General features: G+C 40.8%; 1 protein-coding gene across 1 annotated transcript; it reads right to left on the bottom strand.

Moving 5' to 3' along the window:
- Positions 1-4,236: 4,236 nt before the first annotated feature.
- ZFP64 (ZFP64 zinc finger protein) lies at positions 4,237-12,951 on the bottom strand. Its single transcript, XM_053453979.1, has 6 exons — positions 12,720-12,951; positions 9,421-9,639; positions 9,182-9,313; positions 8,782-8,844; positions 7,419-7,670; positions 4,237-5,976 (listed from the first exon to the last, which is right to left on the bottom strand). Exons 1-6 carry the CDS (start codon positions 12,760-12,762, stop codon positions 4,718-4,720), a joined length of 1,968 nt encoding a protein of 655 aa, XP_053309954.1. The 5' UTR covers positions 12,763-12,951; the 3' UTR covers positions 4,237-4,717.
- Between the last annotated feature and the right edge of the window lie 14,523 nt (positions 12,952-27,474).

The raw sequence follows: 27,474 nt of genomic DNA, 5'->3' as shown, positions 1-27,474 counted from the left end.
AAATATCTAAAAATAAATAATTTATTATATATTACTAGAAATATATATTATTTATTTCCCTATCTGTTTGTCTATTTTTTTTCATACATAACCGTATTGGAGAGAGCTTAGAAATCGGATAGCGCAATACAAATAAAAATAATAAAAACTTACTTCTGTTTGTTCTAAACACCAGAGAAGGTGGCTTACAATCAGTTTGAAATGTGGCAACGTCCTTTTTAATTTAACCAATTAAAAAATTAAAATATAAAACATAAAAAAAATGAAGGTTAGTTATATGGGTTTCAGTTGGGGTGATTTATGAAGGTATCACGCAGGGTAGACGCAATCCCCAAATATATGGCTACCTTAATAATATGTATAAAAGAATTACCACCCTAACGCGTATTTCTGATGCGATACCGACTCTTATAGATTATATGCGCTACTTTAAATCCCATGAAATTATGACATCATTTTTATTTAGCAAAATTATTTATACATTAATGTATAGCATACCGGGACAAGGCAAGAATTGCTACAATCTAACAAAATGTAATAAAATATAAGTTAAGTTTGGCGTTTTGAAGGAGTATTTTAGAAAGTAGTATTTGAGAAAGTAGCCTGCACTTAGAAAGTTACCAACTGCTTTTTCCCAACCACTTTAAGTCATGATGTCGTAACCTTTTGTCTTTCTGGGTGTTCTAGAGAGAATATAAAGATTTATACCCTTCAACTCAACTGCTTTGCGACTACTATAAGTAGGTGCTGGTTCTGCCCAGTACCGCTGGACTGGTAGCGGGCCCTGGTATAAGGGTTGTATGTGTGTGTGCGTGACGGGTATTTAATATGGTCATTTGGGGGGCTATGGAAGGTATGGCATTTCACTATGGGTAGTGTTTTAATGGATATTTTCTTAAAACATTCTTCCTCCTGATTTAAGGTTCAAGGTGGTCCAAAAGTTCTGCAGGACCTAGGACACCGGTTAATTAACCTTAATCGATAGAAGCGATTTTAACTAGCTGGATCCCTTCCATTGATTTCCACCACCTGTTGCGCAACTGTGATTTTTCTCACTCGATCAAAAAAAGAAATAAATCAATATAACAAACCCATGATAATATCTCACCTTGAAGCTAACCCATTTTTTAAATTAAAATAAGTCACAAGAAGACTTTTTGATTCACATTTAACCAATACGTAGTATCCCCAGCCGTCTCCCGCATAGAGATGTAAATATACTGGTTTCCTATTTGTGGCCAAACAATATATATATATTTTTTAAGATGATGAAATAAAGATAAGAGCAATTTAAAAAAAAAAATAAAAAAAAAAATCAGTTGGTGGAACGCGAACATCCCCAGATGGATGGAAAAGTTAAACAATTTTATATTGTGGCTTCTGCTGATTTTATCTGATATTTCACAAACAGAAGTGGTTCCAAGCGATTAGACGCTCTGCAGAAAAGCGGTTAAGACTTCAGGTCTAGGGAACGTCCTATTGTAGGATTCTCGTTTTTTATTTAAACAAAATATTTCACTTTCCCAAAGTTTTATAGCTCTGCATGTTTAATAAATTTAATAATATTTAGGATTAAATTAACCAAAACAAAAATATTAGAAATCCAACAAAAGCAGACCTTTTCTAAGGGAAAGAAGGCCTCTTAAATATGCTTTATTATGCATTCTTAAAAATGAATAAAATCAATTATTATCTTAAGGAGAAGCTGCTGCTCCCCTCCTCCTCTGAGTCAATCAGTGGCAGGAAAGTCCTCCCATTGGAATCAATGAGAGCACTTTCTGCCCATGCGTACAAGGGGGTCTCATTACACAGCCCCCCTGCACTACGTTTGCCAACCAGCACTGGAGCGGACTGGAAGTAAGTAATGTATATCACCTGCTGGCCGACCACATGTTCTGCGCAACCACTAGTTGCGAGTGGTGAAAGGGTTAAATGCATGTGCAAAGTCTGCAGAACCCCCTCATGTGTTTGCAAGGGGGACACCGCGTAAATTTAAAGGGGTCTCTCGTCTAATATAGGCATTAATCTATATATATGATGACTGGAGTGTCCCCTATAGAGCATACAGTGCTATTCCTAGACTCATTCCTGCCCCACTAACGTGAGACGTTAATAGACTATTTTATTTAAAACATACTTGTCAGGCTATATGAAGATGTCAGATCTTTCTACATAGATAAAAAAATAAAAATAAAACATATTTGTGATGCAATAAAGTAAAGAGAAACAATACAAAGGTGTGATGCAAGAACTAATGCGATGGTAGAAACTTAGCAGGATGAACCCATTACGTGCATCGGTGGACGGACCTGTTACCGGAATTAGAAGGACCGGATAGCACCGGCAGAAGAATTTAAGCTACAACCAATTACAGGATCTATGATGACCGCAATAAGGATATCCATAATTAAAGAGTTATTATTTAAAGTTTTACACCATAGAAATCCCCCGGTAAACTCTGTTTGTGTGTGGGGGGGGAGGGTGTTGGTAAATCTGATAACTATCACTTAGGGACATAATTATATCTATATTGAAGACAAAATGAGATGCATCAATCAACCAACAAGAGTGAAATCTGGAATTTCGGGTTCTTACAATTTTATGGCTCAACTGACTGAAGTTACTTTTAATTTCACCCCCCAAGACATGTAACCATTTCACACTAAGGAGAGTATTTTTAATTGTAAGCTCCTTTGAGCACGTTGCTCCTTTCCTTTTTGTTTCCGTAAGTCCTAATTGATATGCTTTGCGCTGCTTGTCCTTTTTAATGTTGAAACGTTTGGGATCACATAGCTGTTTTCATGGAAAACAAGGACACTTCTAGTTGTAACATAATTGCAAAATGTTTTTTTTAACGATCAATTAGCCTTTTAAACTTGGATCAGTGAACACAATGTGCCATTGGAACACAGGAGTAATGGGAGTGATAAAGGGCCATTGGAACACAGGAGTGATGGGAGTGATAAAGGGCCTCTGTACACCTATGAAAATATTCCATTAAAAAATCAGCTGTTTCCAGCTACAATAGTCATGTTATTTTAATGGCCACTATTTTTTTTTCTTTCAAAAATAAGGACATCTCTAAGTGACCCCAAACTTTTGAACGGTAGTGTAAATGAATACATAATAATAATTATAGTGCAATCTGATAAAAACATCTAGCATTTGTCTTATTTTCATGTAAAAACCATCCATTTTCACATTATCGAAAAAAAGCACAGGTTGTAACTGGATATCTGGCGCCCTCTGGCTGCAGGAGACTGTAAGTGCGGCCTCACAACTTAACCAAGAGGAAGAAAATATTTGAAAGAGTTCACAAGTTTTCAGCAAACTGTAATCAGCGGTCAGAGCCTCTGCTGGAAACCACAAAGGAGGGAGTACACGGAATCGTGACATACAAGAAATCAAACAGCGGCAAACGCGGTATCTTTCCCCGCAGGTCTCCCCTTAGAATACCCGCACCCAGAGAGGGGGTGTATTTGGAGATAACTATATTGGTGTCAGCATATTGTTGTATTGTGCTTGGCACACTTGACTTAATGGCTAATCAATAAGGTGTTTATATCAGTTCCATCACATATCAACCTCCCTTTATGGAGGTCTGAAAGATCAGCACATAAACCCTAAATCTAAAAATGCTCAAGTTTGAATTTTTTATTTAAAAATTGTAATATTCCCTTATTCACCAAACGTAAAATGAACACTGCAGCCATCGTGTGCACTTTAAAAACAGATAGCCCCTTTAAAATTTTGGGCTGTCGCTCTTGCATTTGCACGGGGGGGGGGGTATTCTGTAGATGCATTTGCCCCTTTCCCTACCGCCAGCTAAAAGCCATGCCGGAGAAGCATTCACTAGAACACATCTGCAGGCACGTGATGCACTCACCTCCAATCACTGGCTCTATCCAGACCCCTGAGCACACGTGTGGAAAGTACTCCCATTGATTCCAATGTGAGCACTTTCCTACCACCGATTGGCTACTTCAAGCAGCCAATCAGTGGAAAGGTTGGAGACTATAGAGGATCTTCTGTGTCAGGTAAGTGCTTTATTTTAATTCACTTAAACACCGTCAAGGGCGTACGGGACAGACCACTGCAAACCATTACTTCTTCTGGCTGAGCATTATGAGAGTTGTAAGCCAGTTAAGCGCGGTTAGTGGGAGTCCATTTACTCTAGAAGATGGGAACACAAGCTGCGGGTTCAGCCATATAACGAGGTTGAAGAAAACAAAGGGGAAAAAAAGAGAAAAGTAACAGTTTATTGATTACGGCTCCAGTTTGTAAAGGAAAACGCCATCTGATAATCCTACTCCGCAGTATTTTATTGGTCTAACTCGCGACATCATTGGCAATGCCCATGCATCTTACAACTCTGGATACAAACTACATTTCTCATAAACAAAACTGTGTCTCGAGACAAACTAATATTAATAACTTAATATTTAGGGGGGGGGGGATCTTTGTTTAGATGGAATTCCGACATTTAGTCTCGCGATCACTGCCAAAGCTCCTCAGGTTTCACCAAGCCAGGGACCAGGTATAACTGGAGACGCAAAGTGAAGGCAACGTGAGAAACGATGTACCCACCCTTGAAAAAAAAAAAAAAATGCCTGCACTTTGAGGTATCATTAGGAGAAATGTAAAGGCCTGTGCAGTGATCAGGACACAGCTGGGGGTAAAACCGCCCAAGAAATCATAACCATAAAGGTATTCATAGTCAATCGTCTATGGAATCTGCAGGGCATAGAACCTCGGAATCTGTTTCGCCGTGAACGCCATAGTCCTGTTTGGACTCTTCGTCCTGCGGGGAGGATGAAAACGCCGGAGACAGTTGCGACGAAGACCCTGAAACACTGACGTCGTCTTCTCCGATGACAACGGTCACTTCTGTGGTTTCCTCTTGAATTAAATCATTGAGACTTTCGAGGTCTGAGCCGTTCACGCTGGGATTCGAGACGAAGCTTTCATGGTTGTCCGCATCTCCGTTGGGTATCACCTCCTCTCGTATTTCCACGCTGCCGCTTCGGTCAGGGGAGGCAGGGAGAATGATCTGTTGCGCCCGGGCACGGGATAGCCTGGCTTTGGGAGACGCCATTAAGTTGACGTGCCTCAACATGTTCAGTTGCTTGCTGGCTATGTGGTTCTGGATGTTCTTGATGACATCGGAAGACTCCGTGTCTGCCATAGTCTCGTCTTCGTTGTCCTCTTCAGACCCTTCGCTGCCGATAATGATTTTTATGGTTTCGCCAAACGCGACGGCGTCGGGGGATTTATCTGGGACCCCGTCCAGGTGATTATCCTGCCTCGCGGCTTCCATCTGAAGCTGCAGCATCGACATCTCCGGCGTCTTCTGGATGATAAACTCGTTGTGCTGCTTCTTGTGGCTCCGCAGAGAGTCTTCTCGGACGAACGACGCATCGCAAAGGTCGCACTTGTACGCCTTCTTTGCCTCCACCTTGTCGTTCTTTTGGGAATTGTACTTTCTGGGGATGGGAAGCAGCATATCCCCTTCTGTATTCGACAAGGCAGCCTTGCCGCTATTCACCATGTCGGCGTGGCATTTCTTGACGTGCGTGGTCAGGTTACTCCGCTGCTTTGTATCAAAACGGCAGAAACTGCACTTAAACGGGCGGTCTTTGGAGTGAATCCTTTCGTGGACTTTCAGAGCGGCCCTGTTGGAGCAAGAGTACGTACACTCGGAGCACTTCACCGGCTGCTCCGGGAGATGCGATCGTAAATGCTGCCGCAAATCCGCTTTGCTGCCGCACTGAAAATCACATTCGGAGCATTTGAACGTCGTGTCCGCATTATGTTTCATCTTTATGTGAGATTTCAAGTTCCCTTTCATGGCACAAAAGAAGTCGCAAAACTCACACCTGTACGGCTTTTCGCCGGTGTGGACGCGCATGTGCCGCTTTAGGTCCGAGTTGATCTTGAACTTGGCGCTGCAGAGAATGCACTGGAAAGGGGCATCACCTGAAAATCGATGTAACAAATAATAGAATTGACCAAATACATGGACATCACAATTATAGCTTTGTTTCATATCAAATTATTTTACAGGGAAGAAAAAAAAAAGTAGTTTGCCCACTAGATGGCGCTGCAGTCTAAGTCAAAACGCGCTGACGGCACAAGCGATCCCTGCTTCCCACCGGCAGCCGCTTTCTACATAAAGCCGAATATATATACATTTTCGAAAGGTTACGAGCCTTATGTATATTCATTCCGCCCATTACTACACTGTTTGACCTCAGAGGTACAACAGCAGCGATCGCTGCGAGAATTCTACCCCCACAACGATCGCGGCTCCTTTCTCTTCTCTTTTGTCAGGCTGTCAGATTGAGCTAAAGAGGAGGAAAGACTAATAGGGGGGACAAAACAATAAAAAGCAATTTAAAGAATAGAGAGCAATAGAATCATTTGTAATTCTATATGAGGAGTCACTCTGCAGAGTCCTAGAGATGTTTTTAGACAATAAGGAAAGTCAACGGTGCCATCGAGGACGCTATTTAGTTAAAGGGGTACTAAATACTACATTTTACCGTTCTACACCCATTTTAAGTTGTTGTTGTTCTGCCTGCCCTTGTAAGGAAGCGGATTAAACGCTAGTTTTGCCCCATTTTCCAGGGTAAAATAATCCAAATTTTAAAATACGCATCGCAAAATCATAATACAAAAACGTACAAAATATAAGGTAATTTGGGCAAAGCTGAGAATTTTTACAGTTCCATTTAAATGGCCTTATTTTAAAAAAAAAAAATGTGATCACCTATACTTTATTTTAGCGCGATGGGAACTTAAACTCTCAGCGTGTATTCCGGTTCCTCAAATTACAGCGGAGTCTACTTTCTTGTGCGCGCGTTAAGAGGAATTTAATTAAAATACCAGTAGGAGAGATCCATTTGCTGCATTTTGTTTTAAAATAAATAAATTAAAAAATATATATTTTTTTTTCCTTTCAATTTATTCCGTCCATAAGACAGAGAATATTATACGTCGGTAAACAAAGTAACTGAGCTGTTGCTTGTTCGCTTAAATGGGTTTTAAAAGCTTTGGTATGCAGATCGGCGCGTCGCGAGGATTCATTTAGGTTTTTTATCCTGCGAGGCTCCGTGTTTAGAGATATATATTACAAAAAAGAATAAAAAAAAATAAATAAAAAGTATCCAACTTCAAACAATATAAAGATAAAAAAACACTCTGGAAATTACTTTTGGGTTTTATGCTAATGTAAGATTATAAGCGCTCATTTCTAGTATTTTAGTATTTTTTTTGGGGGGGGGGGTTGCATTCAGCCACGATGTGAAGGGACAAATGGGGGGGGGTAAAACTTTCTGTCCCGGCAAGAATCCTTTTTTTTTTTTTTTGTGAGGGGCTGCCGGTATATAAAGGGTCGGACTAGCAGGAGCCGGACTTACCGGTGTGCGATCGCAGGTGCACGGTGAGCTGGCTGGAGTTGCGACTCGCGTACGGACAGATCTGGCACTTGAAGGGCCGCTCGTTGGTGTGAATGCGCTGGTGCTTACAGAGGCTGCTGCTGTCGGCGGCACAATAGTCACACTCTTTGCACTTGTACGGCTTTTCGCCGGTGTGAGAGCGCATGTGCGTCTTCAGCTTGTCCTTCCGGCTAAAGCGCTTCCCGCAGGTTTCGCACTTGTGAGGCTTATCTCCTGCGTGCATAAAAGTAAAAAAAATAAATAAAATAATAATTAACGCTGCTTCAGAAACCAGATACCAAGAAGCATTTCAGACGAAGATTAAAACCCAGACCTTTAAAAGCGGCAATCCTATATTTACATTACCATTCAAATGTTTGGGGTCACTTTGTCCATTAAAATAACATGAAATGGATCAGAAATCCAGCGCAGATGGGGTTAATGTTGTAAATGACTATTGTAGCCGTAAACGGCTGATTTTTAATGGAATCTTTTCATAGGCGTACAGAGACCCTTTATCACTCCCATCACTCCTGGGTTCCAATGGCCTTTTCTCACTCCCATCACTCCTGTGTTCCAATGGCCCTTTATCACTCCCATCACTCCTGTGTTCCAATTGCCTTTTCTCACTCCCATCACTCCCGTGTTCCAACGGCCCTTTATCACTCCCATCACTCCTGTGTTCCAATGGCCCTTTATCACTCCCATCACTCCTGTGTTCCAATGGCCCTTTATCACTCCCATCACTCCTGTGTTCCAATGGCCCTTTATCACTCCCATCACTCCTGTGTTCCAATGGCCCTTTATCGCTCCCATCACTCCTGTGTTCCAATGGCCCTTTATCACGCGACTACTACATGCATTGAGGTGCTTATGATGCCTGGGGTGTCCCTTTAAACTTCTTGTATCCGTGTTAATTCTGAAACATTATTTTGACTTTTTTTTGGGGGGGGGATTAAAAATAATGTATTTATTATTTAGATGCACTTCAGAATGCGTTTACCAATCGATTAGAAACCCTAATTTTTAATACGGGGTGGCACTTTTTATCTTGATTTTCATATACTATCATTTAATTTGTGTTTGTTTTTTCTAAGGTTTCGTTGCCAAAATAAACAAGTCAAATAAAAGTCTGAAAAAGAGGGCACAACTCCCATCATGCTCACCCAGCCTGCTTCAACAGATCCCCGGAAACGGTTATTGATAGCAATGTACGTTTGAGCGGAAGGATCGTTGGCAGGATCTCGAAGCCAATGTACAGAGAATTTTCCAAGCTAATGCGTTTGCCGTTACTAACAAGTACAGCGAGGCCACTGGGCGCCTGCCAACCAAGACCAGTAATTACCCGTGTGGGTCCTGAAGTGCCGCTCCATGTCCTTCATGCCGTAAGCGGTTTTGAACTGGCAACCTGCCAAGAAAATATATAATAGGTGAATAGGGAGTAATGTCATTTAAGGCAGTTTTACTTTGCTCAGAGGGGGGGTGGGTAGGTGGAACAGCCTCCCAGCGGAAGTGGTAGAGGGTAATACAGTGAGGGTATTTAAACATGCATGGGATAAGGATACAGCTCCTGAATCTAAGACGAGACCAACGACTGATTAAGGTTTGAGTCTTTACAGCAGGAGAAACAGGTAGACCAGACGGGGGCCGGGCGGGGCCGATCTGCCGGGAGACTCTGTTTCTAGCCAGGAAACGTCCCAAAAATCATCTTTCTGCTTACAAATAAAACACGTTATTTTTTTTACCTGGGAAGGTGCAGCAGTGTTTCCTCTGCGGCACCGAAGCAGAATTCTTCTTGGAGCGGTACTTCGGCGCTGCGGAGACCCCCGAGCTTTCGTTGGGCAGAAAGCTTTGATATCCATGTTCGTAAACAAATTCTGGGGCAGAAAGTGGAGAAAAGGGAAATTATCTCTCTCTCTCTATAAATATATATATCATTATTCTCTCACAGTAAATAAAATAATAAGTGGCCCCAACGCTTTACCCGAGATGGTCTGGGTCTCCGATGTATTGGTTCGGGTGGATGTCGGCGGCTCGTTCTCCCCGGGAACGAACTGGACGGCCCCCGCGGCGCCTGTTGTGTCGGCGAGCTGACAGCCGCTCTGCTTGTGCGCGACAAACGCGTCCAGGTTGTTAAACTGCTGCTTGCAGAGGCCACATATGTGGATGTCGGCCGTGATCTCCACGAGCACGGCGCTGGGAACTGGAGAGGACGAGGAAAGGGATGTCAGGTATTGTGCCGGCCGCTGGAGGACCTTCCTCTACCCTGCCCAAAATAAAGGGGGCGCGAGGTCTGATCACACAGCCCCCCCCCCCGTTTACCTGTACCCACACAAAGCGCACCGGCTGCCGACCTGAGCACCGGGATAGAACAACGAAAACGAGGAGAACAGACATCATGTTTCCACCAAAGAAATGAGATAAGAGATGGGGAGAAAGAGGAGAGATAGTAAGAAATTGGAGATAAAGAGAAGAGGAGAGATAATAAGAAATTGGAGATAAAGAGAACGAAATAGAGGAGAGATAATCAGGACAGAGAAAGGGGAGATAGAGAGAAGGGGAAGATAATGAAAACTATGAGAGATGCAGAAAAGGGAGAGAGATAACGAGAAGAGGGGAGAGAAAGAGAAAGAAGAGAGAAGGGAAGAAAGGGGAGAGATAACGAGAAAGAGAAATAGAGGAGAAATAATCAGGACAGAGAAAGGGGAGAGAAAGAAGAGAGAGGGGAGAGATCATGAGAAATATGAGAGCTGAAAAAAAGGGGGAGAGATAATGAATAAGAGGAGAGATGGGAAGAAAGGAGAAACAATGAGAAAGAAGACGAAGGTGGGAATAATGGGGGAGATAATAAGAAATTCGATTAAATAGTAAATGTAATTTATTCTAATTTAAAGTAATTATGTTATTTGTAAGAGAAATGATGTTTTTATCTGCTGGTGTACTTTATTTGCAGGATTTTAAATTAATATATGGGGGGGGTACACGCTGCACGAGAAGCGCCACGGATTCTTCTTTATACATGCGCCGGGGTTCCACTCCATTTCCACCGCTTTTGGCTCGTTTTAGTCGTCCGCCCGGTATATATATATATATATATTTTCCCGTCTACGATCACGGCTTGAAGCGATGAGCCCCGCGAAGGTCGGAAGGTCCGGGTACGAGACGCAGAAAGGTGCCTCTCCGGCTTATGTATCCGGCTTCGGTTTATCCGCGGCGCCGAGGCCTCCCCCTTTGATTCAGGACGCTTATGAAATATTCATACTGCAGGGCTGACGTAAATTTTTCATAAGTATCCTGTATAAATCCAGAGGTCGCTATACACTCACGGAACGTGAATTATTAATCCAGCGCCCGGGCCGAGGATGGATATATACGTGACCCTGCAGTAAAAGCGGGGCTGCCCCACAAACCGCTGCCCGGGTAAGGGAGGGGGGGTAAGTGAGTGAAAGAGAGGGTAATGGGGCAGTAAGCATGCCAGTGAGTGTATATAGATGTGTATGCGTGAGGGTGTGTTGGCATGAATGTATAAGAGCGTGAAAAAGAGTGTGTTAGCATGAGTGTGTGAAAGAGAGTGTGTGTGTTAGCATGAGTGTGTGTTAGTAGTGTGTGTTAGCATGAGTGTGTGTTAGTAGTGTGCATTAGCATGCGTGTATAAGTGTGTTAGCGTGTGTGTGTGTATGGAGCGTATGTTACCAGTGGGTAGGTAAGAGGTTGATGGGGCCACTTGCTGCCCCCAGGCCAGAAGATGCCAGCCCCCGCCGCTCGTTGCCCCGGGTATCTGCCCCTCTGTCACTATTTGTGAGTCAGGGAGGATTGAGAGACAGTTAGGGAGATCCCGTCATCTCCACCGACAGCCCAAGGAGCGTGTGGCTTGTCTGGCTAGGTGGGTTGGTAGCCATGCCAGTGGCCCCGCCCACTCAGGCCTACAGACACACCCACTATCACCTCTAGCCGTGCCTCCAACATGGGTACCCCACTTTGGACGCCTGAAGCGTCGGGGGGGGTGTTAATGTATCGGGTCAGCGACACAGAGCAACATACCAGGTTCAGGGCTGCAGCTTCCACTGCTGCCCCCTCCACTAACATAAGGGGCTGCAGCTTCAGGGTGGTCCTTTCCCGGGCGCCAAGAGACCGAGTCCTGCCCGCGAGCAACAGCTACAGATATCTACAAGTCTCATAGCTATCACCGATCTGAGCATCTACTCAATACGAAGATTTACCAACCCTGCTGGGTACCCGTTCTAGCACTCACCGAACAGGCAGTTTTCAAACCACAACTCCCAGAACAACGGACCAAGAATGAGCAAGAGATCATACGTGTTACACGCGTGTACGCCCTGCACATTCATCACAATACCTACACAGCACGGCCACACGGTATATTCCATATTCCAGCACAAAAGTCTCTTATTCACACGGATTTCCCAGGGTATCCGGCAGGTTACCGAGTCGGTGTTAATGTAAATATTATTTATCAGCATTAATAGAAATATCAGGATTAATGTAAATATTTCTGTGTTTATGTAAATATTAGTATTAATAAAAATACTATTTATCAGTTTTAATGTAATCATTATTTATCAGCATTACTATAAATATTTCAGGATTAATGTAAATATTTATGAGTAGTAATAGAAATATTTTAGTATTAATAAAAATACGGGTTGTCAGTATTAATGTAAATAACCGTATTAATGTTTGCATTAATATAAATATTTATCTGTAATGTCAACATTTATCAGTATTAATATAAATATCGCTATTTAATGTAAATATTTATCGCTATTAATGTAAATATTTATCAATATTAATATAAATATCGGTAATAATGTAAATATTTATCAGTATTAATATAAATATCGGTAATAATGTAAATATTTATCAGTATTAATATAAATATCGTAATAATGTAAATATTTATCGCTATTTATGTGAATATCGCTATTAATGTAAATATTTATCGCTGTTAATGTAAATAAGTGTCCGTATTGTGTCCCCGGAGCTCGCATCTGCCGGCACCCCCCCGCCTGCTCTCCGTTACCCCGCTCATTAATAATGAATACGAGGCGCCGAGCACACTGCAGGCCGGCACCCCCCACACCCCTCGGAACCCGGGGAGCCCCCTCTCCGACTGATCCCCAATATCGGCGCCCGGTGCATGCTGGGAGCTCTGCGTTCCACGCGCTGCCTCTTGTTGTTAAATGGTATCAGGGTGCGTGCAGGTTCCAGGGTTCGAGGACGCGACCGGCCCCGGAACCTGCACAGCGCGCCCGCCGTACTCACACTGCACTGCGGGGAAGCCGTCGCTGCTGGGGCTGGGGTTCATGGCCGCCGCTTCCCTCCTGCTCGGGGGGTAGTTGCTGGACTGTTTCGGGGGTACTCGGGCCGCTGACAGCTCCTGCACAGGGGCGGATGTTTGGGGAGCCAGACTTCCGCTGACTAGAGGGCGCAGGGAGGCCGCGGTGCTACCTATCCGGCGGCTGCCGAGCAGACCTCCTCCTTATAAAATATTCAGCCGGCGCCATGCATCTTTCATAAGCAGCCCGCATTAAAGGAGCAGCCTGTGCTGCCTGCACACTGATAGAAACAGAACGGGAGGGGGGGGGGGGTGTATGTGTGAGTGACTATATATATTATATATAGTGTGTGAGTGACTATATATATAGTGTGTGAGTGACTATATATATATATATAAATATATATATATAGTGTGTGAGTGACTATATATATATTATATATATATATAGTGTGTGAGTGACTATATATATATTATATATATAGTGTGTGAGTGACTATATATATATTATATATATATAGTGTGTGAGTGACTATATATATATATAGTGTGAGTGACTATATATAAATATATAGTGTGAGTGACTATATATATAGTGTGTGAATGACTATATATATATAGTGTGACTATATATATATTATATATATAGTGTGTGAGTGACTATATATATATAGTGTATGAGTGACTATAGTGTGTGAATGACTATATATATAGTGTGGCTATATATATATTATATAGTGTGTGAGTGACTATATATAGTGTGTGAGTGACTATATATAGTGTGTGAATGACTATATATATATATATATATATATATATACAGTGTGAGTGACTATATATCTATATATTATATATATAGTGTGAGTGACTATATATATAGTGTGTGAGTGACTATATATATGGTGTGAGTGATTATATGTAGTGTGAGTGACTATATATATATATAGTGTGAGTGACTATGTATATATATATAGTGTGAGTGACTATATATATTATATATATAGTGTGAGTGTATATAGATAGATAGTGACTGTATATATATGGTGTGAGTGTGTATATGTATAGATAGTATGTCTGTATGACGTTATGCATCACTTTTTTTCTTATCATGAGGATAAAGGGACAAAGGGAAGTTTTCGGATACGGATAAACGCGCCATCTAGTGGTCAAAGAAGAGAAGTCATTCTTAACTTCTGTGTGGCTCTAAATGAACCAGGAATGTCTGCATTTCAGAAACTAGCAAAAATATCACATTGCTTAATACAGTCTGTGTGCAAAAGGACGTGTTATCTGTACGCAGAATAATCACCATGTAATGTATGTAACAAAGTATCAAAGAGTTACATTGTTTTACATTCTTCACAATTGTATACACGTTTTGTTTATTATTATTATAATTGTATATGATAAATACAGCTGGATACTGTGAACAATCCTAATCTGGTTAAAAAAATGGCTTTCATTTTTGATATTAAAATGATTGGATTTAGGGAAATTCTGCAGCCACAGCAAGGTATCTATTCACTAAGGTGTGGCTACTTGGAACTTAAAAAATTAGAGTTTGCAGCAGACAAAAGTCCAACTCAACCACCCCCCCCAAAAAAAAACTTGCCTTCATGAATGCAGAAGGTGCAAGTGCACATGAGCTGAACAAAAGCCCCCAAGGGGCATTCTTTAAAATGTAATATTCTATTGCACTGGCAACAGGATGGAGGGTGAGGTCCACATCTGTGGGTCCATTCCTCTCATAGGGCTTTTTTTTTAATATTTAACCACCATCTACATTACCAGCAAATGGGGAAGAGGGGAATATAAAAGGATGTATACCCCCAAGGGTTATTTAATTATCCCCACCCCACTGCCCACAACGTGACAGAAGAATCCTGGAGACCTCTATTTCTAATTGCAATGTTTTGTTTTGCAAGTTAAAGGCGAGGACATGTGAGATCCCATTGAACTTGAATGCCCTCATCTGTAACTTGTAAAATTCAAAGTCGCGTATCCTCGCGAGCAACTGTCAGATTGAAACTGCGAGCTTTTTCACAAGTCTTAGCATGCAAGCACATCCAACTGTATCATGTCTGGTAAGTCACGTTAAAGCCTTAAAAGAACAGTTTATTGTCCATGGATCTGTGAGTACTTTAATATACATTCTTCCATAATGCAAACACAAAAAGTGTTCTGTGTAGGAGGCTGGAGGTTTGGAGCCTTCAAACACCACCGAGGCTGAAGTCTGTCTAATACTTTTCTTCCACCGATGCGGCTCAAACAGAATATTAATGTTTTCATTGTATAATACATTCCTCTGGACATGTGCGCCTAACCTCCCTGTTGTATCTGAGCCAAATGAGTGACATTGCTGCTATCATTTATGGATTCATATGCTAAGTGATATGATGAATTGCCTTTTTATGATGTGGAGAACATCTTCTTTATTAGTAAGTATTGTGCGTTACGTTATGTTTCACTCTCTTCCATTAACTTCTCACCTTGTGAGGATGTGATGATTCCTACGCCTAATTGTCAATTCTGCTGCCTTTAATGCAGTCGTCTGCTGTTTGCGAGCATTGTGAAATCATTCTGTATAATGAACGACATGGCTTATTTATAGGGGAAAAATACTCATAGATTAGGTTGCTCGCTATTTAGTCAGTACGGTCCAAAATTGAGTTTTTTTACTCAATAAGCCTTCTATTATCTGTGTTCTGTTGGTTTTTAATGATGGAAGACACCGAAATACATCATTCGGGGGGGGGTTAATGGTTAGTCTCAACTATTCCAAACTACGCCCTGCCCATATGTTAGCAAACCACACCCACTTTCCCCCATGCCCCTCCCATTTTATACCTATACATTCCACAAAGCCTTGAAAAAAAAATAAACATGGGTGTAAACATGGTCTTTCTGCCTACTGGATCCAGCAATGTATAGCTGACCCTGGCTGATTTTAGCCCAGTGGCCAACAGAGACTCGTACTTACGGATGCCGACTCCCTCACTCCGCAAGAGTATAAACCTGTAACTTGTGGCCGCTCGTCATGTGGCAACCACTGGCCCTAAAGTGTCATGGCCACTTTACCATCCCCAGTCTGGCCCCGATGAGAGTGCTCAAATAGGGGGCAATTCAATCCATATAGAACCTATGAGGGTATTATGGACTACTGTTTCTTTAAGAGAGACTCCAAGGTAATCCAGAAGGACATCGTAGTTCATTTTTTAATAATTTTAATAAAATACATCATATTGCTATTCAGTTCTCTTCTCCACAAGTATATATTTAAGAACCCGGCATTTCTTCAGTATTACATTAATTACATACTTCCTGGCAACTAAAATGGCTATTGGCTTGTTATCTGCTTGGAAGTACTACCCGTGTACTTGAATTTATTGCCCACGTACCATTGTCTTTTCTGGCACGTTATCGAAAAGGTTTAAGAGCTCTTCCCAATAACGTTTAAATAAATTCGCACACTCAGTCAGAGATCAGATCAAAGTGTTGGCGGATGGCTTCATCGTAGGGGACGCGATCTTTAGTACGAGCGCTGACGCCTTTTGATATTTTTAGGTGTTTTATTGTGTTATTCCAAATCGGTCGTTTATCGGAAGTCTCCCATCCTTCCGGTAAAGAAGGAATTTGACTATTTGGGAAAGCAGTAATTATATAGATGATCGGCAGAGTATTCCGCAGTGGAAACAGTTACTTACTCTTACTTTAAGAGGCAGTCGAGGGTCTAAACAGTCAACCAACCTTAAGTGGGGGGGGGAAGCATCTGGTAGGGCTGAGCTGGTCATTCTCAGGTCTATTCACTAAAGGCAGAGTTAGTAGGTCAGTTTACTCTTATTACTTCGCTATTCATTAAGAAGGGCCAACGCTAACACGTTTCTCCACCAAGAAGATCTGAGCCTGTATGAAACGTCCGACCATGGACTAGATGTTGTGCTGGAACTCTGGTGCTGCAGCTTCTTATAAAGGTAAGTCATTTTGTTTTCTGCAGCTTTAGTGAATGCATGTTAACTAAATTACTATAACATTCATTCTGTGCGGAAGAGACTCCCTGGAACACACAATCTAAACTTTCTGAACTTCTGGGTCCAAGTAGAGCCACCGGCCTTGGACGTAGAGGTGGGTGAATGGTGCATAAAGCAGCGCATGCGTAGGTGCTCGTCACAATTTAACAAGCTCAGCTCGATACACAAGTAAGGATGCAGAGGAGTTTATTCAATGTAAGGGAGAGTTGTGTTTCAGCTCGTTTCACACCACTGATTGGCTGCTTAAAGCAACCAATCAGTGGCAGGAAGGAACACCTATTCAAATCAGTTGGAGTGCTTTCTGTGGATACCTAAGGGGGGTCTCACCACCTGAACCCTCGCCAAGGACCCCTTAGTTAATCAATAAAGCCTATATGATGGTCGTATATGAGAGTCCCAAATATGAATACAATGCACGCAAGCAGTGTCTGTTGTCCCATTAAATAACACTAACCTCAGCGTATTCTTTCAAGTTTAATTAAAACCCGTTGCTATAGTCTTTCCTCTTAAACAAAATATATAATGCTTGTGTTGCTTGTTTCTGGACCCAGTTTCACACGATTTATTGAACGGGAAATAGAATAATTTATTGAGTTTATTCAGCTTGCAGAGAAACACAACAAAGTGTCTGAGGGCTTCTTCTCCACAACCACTAGATGGCGCCGCGGCTCCATCCGGGGTGGAAATGGAAACTGAACCAGAATTTAGGCGTTAAGAATATTTATTATTAGGTCAACTCTCACAAGAGAACATTTTTCCTTAAGGGTGCTATTTCACCTATTCTACCTGAATTAAATACTTTTGTTTTAGGTAGTCGAGGGTTGTTCCTCCTTAAAATGCCATTTTTTTTTTTTTTTTACTTTACCTGTGGCTGCAGCCCATCGTCATTATTCTCCTGAAGTTTCAGCTGGGGGCAGAAAGGGCCATTTTCGGCATTTTCGACTTTTTAAATATTTTTATTTTATTTTTTTGTCGCCCCTCTCTACTAATGGGTCACAAACCTGAATGGCTAAGAGCCATGCGCCTCTGTAAAGCGTTTCAAGCCAAGTTTCCCGTGTAACATTGTATGGCATATTACTCTTTAATCTTTACCTTTAAGGAAGGTTCTTTTGGTGGTCTGTCTGGTATATCAGGGGTAAACTGACAATGTTGTTCCAGAACAAGTTGATAAAGAATTATCAGAGTACACTCAGATATAGCGTCATATTCATTATAAGTCATTAAGCTGAGTGGTCAGTAATCATTCATAATGACTGCGGAACCCCATTGCATATAACAATCATTTACACAGAGCATACGTGGAACATGAGAATCTGTTGTCATATCAGCCGACCAAAATGAGGTCAGTTTCATAACAGCGTGCGACACATTTAGATGTATGTGGTCTACGTGACTTTGAACGACCTTGCTGTGTTGATCCATAAACCTCACGTTGATCTTTAAAAGTTAAAGCAAACTATGGGGACAACAAAGTTCACCCAAGAATGGTCTCCAAGGGGAAAGGTCTCAAGTGCCTTCTCCTCCGCTACTCACTTATATTGTTAAAGAGACCAAATGTCCCTGTGCTTCTCGACCATTTCGACCTCAGCTAGTAGCATAGACACGTTTAGGGTTCCACCAGGCACTTGGGTAACCTTAAGTGTCTCGTCAGTTGTGAACTACCGTACTTAAGGTTCGGACCGCAGGTAACTAGACGGCCCTGCCACTTTAAGGCCAGCAGTTGCCAAATGATGTAAGTGTGGCCACTGGCTGGTTACGTGCGTAGGACCTGATCTGTTGCTGGAGAGACATGTGACCGCTGTGCCAGATGGCCCGGGTGCAAAATGTAAAAAATTACATTTTGGAAAAATTACATATACCGTATATACTGGCGGATAAACATATCTGCAGGTATACCTAAACACAGACACACACTAACATACATTCCCACACACTCACACTATCACACATGCACACAGACACACACATTAACACACACACGCCCAGACACTCACACTATCACACAGACACACACATTAACACACACACGCCCAGACACTCACGCTATCACACAGACACACACATTAACACACACACGCCCAGACACTCACACTATCACACAGACACATGCATTAACACACACACGCCCAGAAACTCACACTATCACACAGACACGCATTAACACACACACACCCAGACATTCACACTATCACACAGACACGCGCATTAACACACACACGCCCAGAAACTCACGCTAACACACAGACACACTCGGACACACACAAGCACACCCAGACACACACACACTAGCATACTCAGGCGGACACACACACTAACATACCCACACACATTCTCTAGCATATCCAGACAACCCAATTTTTTTTGATATACTTTTTAACCTAAAATCGGCTTATCCGCGAATATATATATATACACCCAGCGTTGAACTCTTAACAGCTTGTTGAGGTAACAGACCCAAATCGGTTCTGTCTTTCTAGAATTAGGATAGTTGGGGAGTATGAAATTTGCTATATTAACAACTCAAAAAGGCTCTTCTTGGCTATCAAATATTTCAATCCTGGAATGTAGCAAAATACCTAAACCACGTTTTTTCAAGTTAATCGACCAAAATGTCCACATCAGATCAAATCAATGTTTATATATATATATATATATATATATTTATATATGTATAAAATATGTTTTACATACACACATATATATATATATATATATATATATATAATTATATAAATATATTAAGTTAAGACAATAGCACTTCCTGTTACTTATTCTGTTAAAATATTGAACGAAGCATATGGCTAACATCTGACAGCTGTTTCACAGAAGTAGCAATTAAAAAACCTTTCAGCAAAAAAAAAAAAAGCGCCTTTTTTCCCCCTAAAATTGCACTTACGCGGAGTGTTGGTTTAAAGTCTCGTAATTATTTTTTTTTCTTCCAATCCTGGTATCAAAAAAGAAGATTGAAGGAAAACTTTAACCCCTTAATGACAAAGCCCGTACATGTACGGGCTGAAAATGCATTGTTTTCAATGGGTTTTGGGACCGCCCATTGACCTTAAGGGGTTAAACTTACAGAGGAACAATATTCATTTAGCCGCGTAGCAGATACTTCAATTGTAATGGAGTAATGGACAATCTTGGATTAAAATGAGTTTTCTATCACTTTAAAAAACACACTGAAGAGTTTTCAATTAGGTTATAAGTATAAAAAAGCGATTTAAAAAAAAAATAAAATAAATAAAAGATACTTTTCCTTGATGTAAGCTGAGTTGGGAAAAAGATGAGAGCAATTTTGCTTTTCCATTACAGAGAAAAAGAGAAAGTGGATAATGATGGATATTTAAATTATGAATCAGGTCAGTATCTGCCAACGAGAAGCGATATCAATTAACCCCTTAAGGACAATGGGCGGTCCCAAAACCCATTGAAAACAATGCATTTTGAGCCCGTACATGTACGGGCTTTGTCATTAAGGGGTTAAGAGTTCGACTGGATTCATGCGCGAGACATCCGTATATTTAATGACAAAAGTAAGACTGTTAATCTCGCCGCTGAACAAAAGGATAATTTAGAACAGTAAGAAATCAAAATGTGATGTCACCAAAATAGTCCCTTGCAGCTTTTTTTTGGCTGGTAATACGATAATTTATAGACTTCTGATGACATTTTTGTGGGTTATGTACATTTATTGCTGAAATAAAGTATGAAAAGCGAATGGCGTGGGTTTGACGGAGGTTGACGGAGGGTCTGCAAGTCTGTTACGGAAGAATCTCCTTTTAAAAATAATAATTCAGTTTGCCGTCTGTGTCTGATAATATTCAATTAATGCCAGTTCCTGTTATATAAATCTGACTAATAACTAATTCAGCGGTACGTCAGTAGGGCTAACACTTACTAGGTGCCAAAAATATGTCTTGGAGGAGAAAAAACATAAATTAAGGGAAACATCGCTCTCACCTTCAGATATTTCGAAGCTCAAGGAGAGTTTGTCACATAGTGGTTGTGCAGATGGTGTGTGTGTTTTACTTTCGGTAATGTATCCAATATTGGGTACTATTAAGTGTTTTACAGTTTTTTTTAAAATTAAAATTTCTTTTTGTAGTTACGGGTTTTTGTCCTGCTCTGTAGAACGTGTTGGCGGTATAAACTAATATTAATACTGGAGATAAAAATAATGTTATGCATTTTTAAAATGTATTTCAACTAGCTTACTTTTACTTGACTTACAATTCAACTCATCCCAACAAATACTCCCTCTCAAACACGCTTACACATACACATTCGAGCTAACACACATGCATTTTCACGTATACATTCATGCTCACTCACAAACATTTTCATATACACATTTATGCTCACACGCTTACATGTAAACATCCAATAACACACACCCTTGCATATACACATTTATGCTCAAACACATACACATTCAAACGCACACGTAATAACACATACACATTCAAACTTACACATCCACATTCATGCGCACACACAATTACACATACATTCATGCTTATTCACATTTACACATCCACATTCATGCTCACACACAGTTACACACACATTCATACTTATTCACATTTACACATCCACATTCATGCTCACACACTTATGCATACACATTCAAGCTCACATGCAACTACATGAATGTTCATTCTATCTTCCCTAACCCTCTCACTCGCTTCCTCCCTCACACCCTTACCTCATCTGCTGTTTTCTCTCTGGTTGCCTTGGCCCTTAGTGAAGACTTTTGGACTGAATATGCCCTCCTGGCTCCCTGGGCAGCCTGCCCCTGAGCTTGAGACTACCAGGGTTCTTGACCTGTCCCCGAGCCATATGATCTACTCTGCCTTGCCCAGCCCTAGCAAGGAACTCTAGCATCTTACCAATAACCAACGCTGAATTGGTATTTACTATAGGTTATGTTGAGCTGTTTGCTTGCTAAGCTGCAATTTCATTTGTCTTACTTTCCCCCACAATTCCTTTTTTTACTATTCCGTCTTGGTTTTTAAATTGCTCATTTTACGCTTCTGCTGTCTTGTGGGCTAAAACGTCTTTTATCCCTTGATTATTCTCTCTAAACTTTCCTTGGTGCTTTCTGTCTCTTATTGTTTCCCCTATGTCATCAAAAACCGCCTCGGCCCGTCTGCCAATTAGCCTTTATCTGTTGGCACATTCATCAGGCCGATGATGAGTGATTGTGAGTGACAGTTCTTTTAAGCTATGTTTGATATGCAGCTGCAGACTCATACAGTCGGAGAAAACATCACTCATGCACTGTACTAAGCCAAAACACATATACGTTTCAAAAGCCTCCTCTCGATAGAGAGCAGAATAACCTATAGTTGGTTCCTTTATTCCAATTTTATTACATTTTCTCAATTATATGCGTCGAAGAAATTGATGCATATAAAAAATGGCCTTTTTGACAGGACTGTCAAGAAGCTCAGATATTACTCTCAGAAGGAACCCTCTTGCTTTTCTAGGAGATATCCACATAGGCGGCTGGTTTGCAAAAGAGTGTCCTTCAAACAACGAGGTCAAATATAAGTGATTATGGAGCTCACCGCAAAGTTTTCACAAAAAGTTCCTGTGCAGAATTGTACAGAAATTTATAATATAACACATACACATTTATGCTCACACACACTTATGCACACACACCCATGCTCACATACATATGCATGTTCACACACAAACACTCATACAGTTACGTTCACTCTGACATACATGCAGTCCTACAGGTCGGACCGGCCCTTTGTGAATAATTATGGCCAGCCTGCCTTTGCTGCCACGGATTGGCTGCTTCAAGCAACTAAATACGTAAAGGAATTAAATACGTAAAGTTATGTGTTCAACTTAAATTCTATCAGTTATTATTTATTAGGACTTCTATTTAACCCTATACAGTAATACACTGTTGACTTTGCATGGTTAAGTAAAGTAACAAGGGTATAAGAATATCCCATTCAAACACTTCGAAGGAGAAGAATCACGCTTCACGATTGTATCCTGCAAAAACCTATTCAAGTAAAGTCATTTTCCAGTAATTCACTTTCAATTCTTAATTTTGACCGCAGTCGGAGAGCTTGTAATATATCACGCTGCCCTAAGGGTTTTTTTTTTTCTTCATCGCGCTTGATCAATATTTACTTGATCGCATCTAGAACATCTTCATTTTGTCTGCTCTGAGTTGACAAGACAATAACCTGTGAAGTGTAACGTTTGGAAAAACCTAGCCCTGCAGCGGTTTTATATATATATATATATATATATATATATAAAATAAGGAATATATACGTATTAGAAGCCAACCTTATGCACTTACCATGGGGAGCAGTCATCTTAATGTCCTGTTCCTGATACTTTCTCCCCATGATTTGTGCTGTTTCTCTAAAAAAAATAAACCTTTTTTTGAGACAAAACATTTTTTTTTGCTTGTTATAACTGAAACCTTGGGTACTGATATTTATATATATATATATATATATATATATATATATATATTTTTTTTTTATTATTATTATTTTTTATTTATATTTAAAAATATATATATTTTTTTCAATTTTGAAAGATTATGAAACTGGTTTAATCGGTATAATGGGGTGTTGATAAGATGTCTATATTTTCATGAGATGTTTGACGAAAAAGCGTCATTTGTATTTTTGGCAATGCATGATAAAAATGCCGTTATTCTCTATTACCAAAAAACACGTTACTGGAAGCACAATCTGAACTAGCGAACAAGCAGCTGTCTACTTGACGAATAACATTTCGTTTACGGCATTGGACATTCTATTATATAAACACTTTGAGGGCGTCTTCGATTTCATCCCACTCGATTGATGACCCATATAACTTATTTAACCCCTTAATGACAATGGGCGGTCCCTAAACCCATTGAAAACAATGCATTTTGAACCCGTACATGTACGGTCTTTGTCATTAAGGGGATAAGATTTAAAGCGCACCGGGCAAGCGTGGCTATAGAGTCCCCATTTAAAAATATTCTCATATATCTCTCTTAAAATAATTCCTAATGCCACGATGATGCATTTTTCTTTATGACGAGCCACCGGTTGACGAGGACTTCTGATCACCTACCACTAGGCATTTCCTTCGGATGTCTCAATGAAGTCCCGGCCGTACCTCTAAGTTCTTCTCACGCCGGTCCCGTTTCTGAAGTCTACCTGTACCGGCGGTAGGGCTGGCGCTAGTACTTAGACAACTTGAAAAATATATTTGGCCAGTTACATGGGTCATGTAAGAGCCACCATACCGTGGTACCTAAATGGAAAACCGAACGTACAGAACAATGCGGAGAAGTCAAATTGGCATGAAGTAAACCAAGGCCTCCATGTGTAGGTAAGAAACCTTCTCATAGGGAATGTCTATCAAATTTTAAGCCTATGGTGGTGGAGACATTGTCGTTAATGGTTTTCCTACTGTGCCAGACGACATCCATTTATTAGTTTGGTCCCCTTTTGGAATTTGAATGTAAAGATACCTTTAACATATAAATAAGATAGGTTGATAGCCTTAGAGACTCCTACGCCCTAGTTACCGCTATATACAGTGTGTGTCAGACATGGTAAAGTGGTATTTAATTGTAATTTAGCGAAGAGAGGGAGTTGGGTTGATAAGGATTCTAAACCGTCTCATGAGGACCTGAATTCTTTGGCTACGAAATAAAAACAACATATATTATGCAGATGTACGTTTACATGGAACTGAAAATTGCACTTCTCTGCTTAAAAGTGTGTTTAAGCAGACGTATAATTACACAACATTTTGATAATAGTTGTTCTCTTAAAATAAAAGTTTTTTTTATGTGTTTTGAATTGCTTATTTCCCATTTAATGCTTTGGAAAACAAATAACATCTAACACAAGCAGCAGGCTTCTTCCCTTGTTATGGATGTCCTTTCGGCCATCTTGTTCTTTGGGACCTGGTCCTTGTGTCCACTGAAGGTCCATCAGAAGAAGATGGAGATGGCGCGGAAATAATATTTTGGTGTAAATGAAGAGATCCTAGGTATTTTTGCCTATGGGATGTGGGGGATAGCAACTCATTTAAAGAAAAATAAGTAGACATAACTAGTGGATGAAGTTAGGAACTACCTTGCAAACAACTTAACGATCAAGGGTTGCCCTGAAGGACCAACTATCCCAGATCTGCCCAAGAAAAATCTGCAATTATTGCAATAATAAGAAATGTAATTGGTGAAAATACTTTATTGTCTATTATACTATCCTATTTGTATGGAAGAAGAATGTTTTGCATTGCGGTAAGCCAGTAATGGGTATTATAAAAACATTTTAATGGTAAATACATTCGTTTTCAGCTTCTGCATTAGATATTCCAATTTTTTTTTCATCATCTACCAGACCAACCGTACAGGAACAGCACGGATTATGCGCTTTTGATGCTGTGTTCTCTCTGGCCGCAGTGAAAATCATAATTCCATCGACACACGCCCTTTTTATGGTGCCTGCAAAACAAATACATCAAATGATTGTTCAATTTTATCCGCTCAGGATTGTTTCCCCCCCTGTTGTCCTAAATACGTCTGACAATTTTGCAGACTCAGAAGATATTCTATAAATAACGTTACGGTGTCATCTTTTATATACGCTATATGTTATGTTCCTGCCCTTGTTATAAACTTTGTAAAAAAAAAAGAACACAGATGTTTTAAGTCTCATCTTTGATGACAGTAATAATATCTCATGAAATAATCTTGTTTGAAGGTTAACTGGTCACCTACATAGATATTAAGAACGGTCACCACTTTATAATAGTATTTATAATATTAATTATTATTTATAATATTCATTATTAAAAAATCATAAAAAAAAGCAGTGTATGGGTTTTACGTTAAGATATGTAAATGTACATTTTGGAGAACTGGCTGTTATTATGTTCTCCTGCCTGATCCTGTAGGTGCAACAAAGGTCTATATTCCCCTTAGGGTTGGGATCCAAGATCTTACCCCAAAACTTGAAGGTAAGGGCAACACGTGTGACTTTTGAGAAAGAAGGGACCAGCTTTTATTGACCAATAAAATCATTACTAATGGAACAAAATTACCAAAAACTGTACCCATACAAGGTGTGTGAGAAGTTAACCTGCGACACCACCTTGACAAGTTTGTTCTGCCACCAGCCATTGCAACACCAACAAGTGGCGCCCCAACTCTACAAATGATAACCTCTATCCGGAAACCTGTCTACATAGGTAGTCCACAATAGAAAAAAACATGCAAACTTTGCCCATGTTACCACCCCACCCCTGGAAGGGGCACTTAGCACCCTTCCAGGAAGTTTGAACCCTCACCAACACTCTCCGACCCACATGCCTTTCTGGACTCCCATTGATGGCATGTCCACGCCAATGTCATTGAGGTCCCATCTGACCTCAACAAATTATTTAAATCCTAATGGATGGTGCTCCAGCTCTCTATTCCCAATATCGGTCATAGAGCAAGAGACTGCCCTGTTACCTTCTTCCCAGTAACGCCCTGGAGTAATTTCCGACCATGTCAACTGCATGCAGGGAAAATGAAACAGTAGCCTCCAGTTTCTATCGTTGACCAAAAGAACAGGACCTAATTGATTCTTCCACTCATGGATTTTTGAGATATCAAGGAAACTGTCCGAAAAGGTCCTACAATAACTTCCCGTGCCACGTTCTTCCACGGAATACCCCACTGAACTGAAGAATGCCTATTAAACTGGAGCCCCTGATGATGGTCTGGATAATTTAAAGGTAATGGAGGTTTCATGTATAAAGGGTGAGAGCATGGAATAAGCCCACAAGTATCTACGCATGCGCACATGTAATGCACACACATAATCATACGTGACCATATTAATGTTACTGACTCTCAAAGAATTAAATGCCAAAGGAGAATAACTGCTTGGCCCTGTTTGGGTCAGTTGAAGATCAGACGAGTATTTGTGAAAAATACCGTGACATTTACTGCAATGTTTTCTACAACCCTGGAAGTAAATTGAATATGTTATCCATGTTTATGTACTAAAGTGCCCAGGAGGTCATAGTACAGCCGCATTGCGTCCTCTGAACCGAGAATGAGGGTTCTAGTTTAAAAATGATTCTTTTTTTTTGTCCTAGCAAATCAAATTCTACTAAAGTAACTGTAGGGGGCAGCATTAGATTTAAATGTCTTATTTCTCAATGATTACGGTGATTTTAAACCATGGAAACAAATGAAACCTGTCGCGAGTTATCCAGTCTGATCCGGCGAGCTTCATACGGATGCTAGGTACTAAATATCACTATTACATTTTGCTAACTGAAGTCGGATTTGAACATCTGAATTTATTATGGAAAACATTACTTTAATTATAGGTTAATTACAAGGCAGCATCTAATCAATTCTATCGACAGCAGTATTGCGGGGTCAGTGATGTAACTTTATGGTGAGGGCCCCAAAGTAGTAAAAATTTTGGCTGTAATGGAACTGCCGCCACCTCGTAGACCAAGATGGCGGTTAGGCTTTTACCATGGAAAGGTGTCTGACGGAGGTCCAGTGTAGAAGTGCCCGATGGACCAGTGGCCAATAGCGCCGCACATTGGGGTGGCAGATTGGGTGATACATCGAGCTGCCATTGGCTGGATATGACCGTAATGTTTGGATGGGCATATCCAGCCATTGGCCGCATTTATGTCAACAGGCGGCCGCTTGCCT

This window comes from Spea bombifrons, chromosome 13 (assembly GCF_027358695.1).
Source record: "Spea bombifrons isolate aSpeBom1 chromosome 13, aSpeBom1.2.pri, whole genome shotgun sequence".
Classification (NCBI taxonomy): Eukaryota; Metazoa; Chordata; class Amphibia; order Anura; family Pelobatidae; genus Spea; species Spea bombifrons.
This window is presented reverse-complemented; position numbering and strand designations above follow the sequence as displayed.

Bases quoted from the DNA above. Each gene is read 5' to 3' on its own strand.
- ZFP64 (XM_053453979.1), bottom strand. From the start codon at position 12,762: ATGAACCCCAGCCCCAGCAGCGACGGCTTCCCCGCAGTGCAGT. The intron at 9,640-12,719 runs GTGAGTACGGCG...CGTCCTCTCCAG, and splicing joins CGGCTTCCCCGCAGTGCAGT to TTCCCAGCGCCGTGCTCGTG. The intron at 5,977-7,418 runs GTAAGTCCGGCT...ATCGATTTTCAG, and splicing joins GCACCTGCGATCGCACACCG to GTGATGCCCCTTTCCAGTGC.